Source organism: Camelina sativa, chromosome 7 (genome assembly GCF_000633955.1).
Source record: "Camelina sativa cultivar DH55 chromosome 7, Cs, whole genome shotgun sequence".
NCBI classification, from domain to species: domain Eukaryota; kingdom Viridiplantae; phylum Streptophyta; class Magnoliopsida; order Brassicales; family Brassicaceae; genus Camelina; species Camelina sativa.
Window position 1 is genome coordinate 32,234,962 of NC_025691.1, and position 4,394 is coordinate 32,239,355.

At 29.5% G+C, this 4,394-nt stretch overlaps 1 protein-coding gene across 1 annotated transcript; it reads left to right on the plus strand.

Moving 5' to 3' along the window:
* Positions 2,068-3,003, plus strand: LOC104703818 (UPF0540 protein At1g62060-like). The gene is made up of 2 exons (XM_010419895.2): positions 2,068-2,613; positions 2,863-3,003. The coding sequence occupies exon 1, from the start codon at positions 2,136-2,138 to the stop codon at positions 2,604-2,606; it is 471 nt and encodes a 156-aa protein (XP_010418197.1). The 5' UTR covers positions 2,068-2,135; the 3' UTR covers positions 2,607-2,613; positions 2,863-3,003.

A 4,394-nucleotide genomic window follows, 5' to 3' on the forward strand; every position in this document is an offset into this window, starting at 1 on the left:
GGGATAGTTTTCAGAATCAGAGACTACAAAAGATTGGTTTTTTTTTTGTCGGTGTGTGGTTCTAGAGCAGAACAAGAGGACAACAATTCTTGAACACTGAAGAAAGTATAGGTATAACTAAAAAGATTCAATTTTTTTGGGTCAAAGAATTACTAAATAGATTCATAGCAAACTTCAAGGAAGCAATAACGAAACCTGTATAAGAGATTCTTCGATATCGAGGATTATCCTTTCGTCTTCTTCAATAGAATTCATCTTTTTGTGAGTGGACAAAGCTTTATCTTTATCTTTATCTTTTTCTTCTTTTTTAATAATAAGAAGCCATTACAAGAAATTTGGAACACTAATTTATAGCTTTAATGAGTTCCAGTTTCATCGGGTCTTGCCGTCTTGGTACTGGGTCCTACTGGTGACGCAATACATATATGTATTTTAGCACTAAGTTATTTTAATTTTTTTTTTTTTTTTTTTATAATAAATTTGATGTTTATTTTCTTAATAATTTAGGAACTTTACACGTTATTGACCAAGACATTTTTTTTAGCAAGATTGAGAGTGGACGGATATGGTTGAATATATTTATAAAATTAAAATTAAAAATGAATTTTAAATATTTGAAAATTAGATACAATTTTGTATTATGAATTTTTTTATTTTAATGAGTTGTATATTATTTTGGGTGAATATAATGAAGTTTTTATAATTTATCGTATAATTTTTCGACATCTCATTTAAAACGGAACGATAAGATTTAGATTATAAATATTTTAATTAAGTAAATCTTCAATCTTAAGTCATCAAAAATGGAAAAACTAACCTTTAAAAATGTTTTCAATAGCATAGAATTTTAACACAGATTTTTAAATTATTAGTTTAAGGATTTTATTATTTTAATATATCTATATATATATAATTGAATAACAGAAATTTTTTATTTTAACACAAATTATTTGAATGTTTGACTGAATACTCTCTTGAATATCCAGATGAGATTCAGATCAAAAATTTTGATTTTGATTTAATTTTAAATTATTTTCTTTATGATGAAAAATTCGGGATTTGTTAAGTCCAAATCATGTAGTTGTTACTTCGAAGGTAATCTTTATTTGTAAGACACTCCAAGTGTTTAATAACGATGTTAGACAAAAAAAAAAAACTTAAGGAGACGAGAAAATTTCAAAGTTCTTGCAAAAAGAACAACCTCTTTAATATTATTTTGTCTATCTGTTTCTAAGTTTTACTCACGCCATCTGTCCTAGTTGCGTCTGCATCGAAATTGTCTCTCTTTTTATTGTTTCTGTAGTTTTAAAGACTTATGAGTTTTTGACAAAAAAAAAAAAGACTTTTGAGTAATATCCAACAAATTACTAAAGAAAAATATTTGAAAAAGGTATAGACACAATTCGATCCAGATTTTTATGTTATTCGGATTCGAATCTAGTTTTTTAAACGGACTTGATATATATTTTGATCCAGATTTTCTTAATATCTTCTTTCTTTTCTGAATGGATTCCAAATTTCAGATTAAAATTTTTACACCATCAAATAAATAAATAAAAGGTATCTTGCATTTGCATGTATGTTTCAGCTATTTATGACCATTTAAGACACTTTCTTCTTTTAGATTTAAAACAAAAAAAATGGAAAACTGCATACAAATCCAAATAATTTTTTATGTTTTTTATGCTAAAAATAGGAGAAACACATAGGTGTCTTCTATCCTTAAGAAAACAAAAAATATATATATATATATATATATATATATATATATATATGTGGCAAAAACTGATTGACAATTTATTGACTCTGCAGATTTTTACAAACAAACAAATAATATCGGATATCACAATCTATCCATAATACTAGTAACTAGCTGGTTAGAAAAAAGTGCGATTGATTTTGGCAAAAGGTGCTAAGATAGTATCACGTTGACATCTCGTTATATGACTATTAGTTGTAATTTGACTAATGCATTTAAGCATGTACATATCTCTTCTAAGAAATGCTCACGTCTCTTAATAAATGCATGCGTATCGAGTGTGTGTATATTTAGAAGCTACGATTTGGGAAGAACACAACACTAAGTCAGGCACCACAAACAACACACAATTTCATCAAACAAAAAAATACATAAAATGAATGCCACAAAGTTTTCTGTTCTTCTCGTGATTGGCGTTTTGTTTGCCATTGTCACCGCAAGGGAGGTTAAAGAAGTCTCCAAAGAGACCAAATTAGGCACTTCTGTTCCAAAAACTGCTACCAAAGGTATTGGAGCCGAGCTTTCTGTTGATGTCCGAACTGATAGCTTCTCTTCGGGAAATGGCTTTTCTAGTGCTACTTACAGTCCCAAAGGTCCAAGAGCCGCTTCAAGCGGAAATGGCTTCACAAGTACCGGCGGAGCTGTCTCTGCTCAGGGTCGCAACGCAAACGCTGCTTCTTCCAGTGGTTCTAGCGCTCAAGGCAATGCTGCAGCTGCAGCAAATAAAAATGGTGCTGCTGCCCGTGGAGACGGTTCCGCAGGTTCCGCTTCCACTGCGAGTGGACGCACCAATGACAAGAAGAAGAAGAAGAAGAAGAAGTGCCCCAAAGGAAAAAAACGATGTTGATCGTGAGGTGATCTCATCATGCTTATTGCTCAAACCTATCTTATATATATATACTAAAAACTCACAATCTCTTTTGTATTCATAAATAAAACCAGAGATTGTCACCTTTAATTATTATGAGTTTGTAATACGCTACTCGTTCTGTGTAATGGCTTTCTTTATATAAATAAAAAATAAACAAATGCAATAATTACGACCTCATATTAATCTCATCATGCTTATTGCTCCAAAGGAAAAAAGAAGGATTGAGCGTGAGGTGATCTCATCATGCTTATTGCTCAAACCTCACTTTATATATATACTAAAAACTTACAATCTCTTTTGTATTCATAAATAAAACCAGAGATTGTCACCTTTAATTATTATGAGTTTATGATACGCTACTCGTTCTGTGTAATGGCTTTCTTTATATAAATAAAAATTAAACAAATGCAATAATATATAGCGACCTCATATTAATCTTCTTTGAAATTTTATATATACACATATATAGTGCCGTGCCAGCCCATTTAATTAGAGGCCTAAGACCATATTTTAATTGCGTCCTTTTTAATTTATAATTATAAGTGATAAAATTAATTTACAAATCATAATATAAATTAGATATTGGAATCTTGTTGAAAATATTTATCATTGATAGAAATTAAGCGTACGTCGATGAGTGTACCTGATAAAGCTCAATCTTTATGTTAACATAACATAAATTAAAAGACCTTAGTAGTTGATCTTCGATGGCTCAATCAACTACGATAAAGTAGTTGATTTTCGATGGCCGTACATTATTTGACTGATACAAGATACCGTGAACCCCCATTATCACACAATATACCATCATGTTTATGTTTTACATTGGTACTTTTCTATATATATAAGTTGACATCTGGGTAAGAGTATCAGTTAGTTATGGGTAAAAGAACTGATTAATGGCCTCTTTTTTTTTTCAACTACTTATAAAGTTATAATGCTTTTAAGACCCATTTTAGAAATCGCTAGGCACTAGTCGGGCGGTTGGGGTATGCCTAGAGCCTAGCGAGAAAATCAGAGATTAAACGGGATTAATCAAGGACTAGTTTACGGTTGTTATATTAAATTAATAATAAAATAAAAATATATAGTATTAAATATATATATATATATATATAATTCTGTTTATGTTAAAATAAAAATATCAAATAAAATATAAAACTATAATATTGTCTTTAAAACTAAGGTAAACACATAAAAACGTAATTTTAAAAGAAAATTTATGATTTTCATTAAAAGTTTGTACATTTGTTATTGTAAAACATCATGAACTATTAATTTAAATGTCTAAATAACAAAAAAATACATATTCGATTTATATTTGACTCTAAAAATAATTTTTATATACAAAATTAAGCGGAAAGTAATCGGATTATACGGGTTATAATCAAATTAGACAAGTAAATTTAGATAACCGATGCTAGGCAGAAAATTAATCATTAATCGAGGCAAAAAGGGTAGGCCTAGCGATTTTGTAGGGCATAATCGGTGATAGACGGAGATTTTTAAAACAGGGCTTTTAAGTATGTATTTCTCTTGCAAGATATACAGGCGTGCGGCGTGCCCTAACAAATACAAACGTACGTACCTATGGTATTTCGAGACACTAGGTTTCTATCTTGAATCTTTATAACAATATGTTTTTGTGTATGATGTTTGGATAAGAATGGCGGATCTAGCCATTTATTTATAACAATATGTTTGTTTATGTTTGTGTCAATGTTAACTTAACCAAACTCGAAGGAATGTTAACAGAAAAAAAAA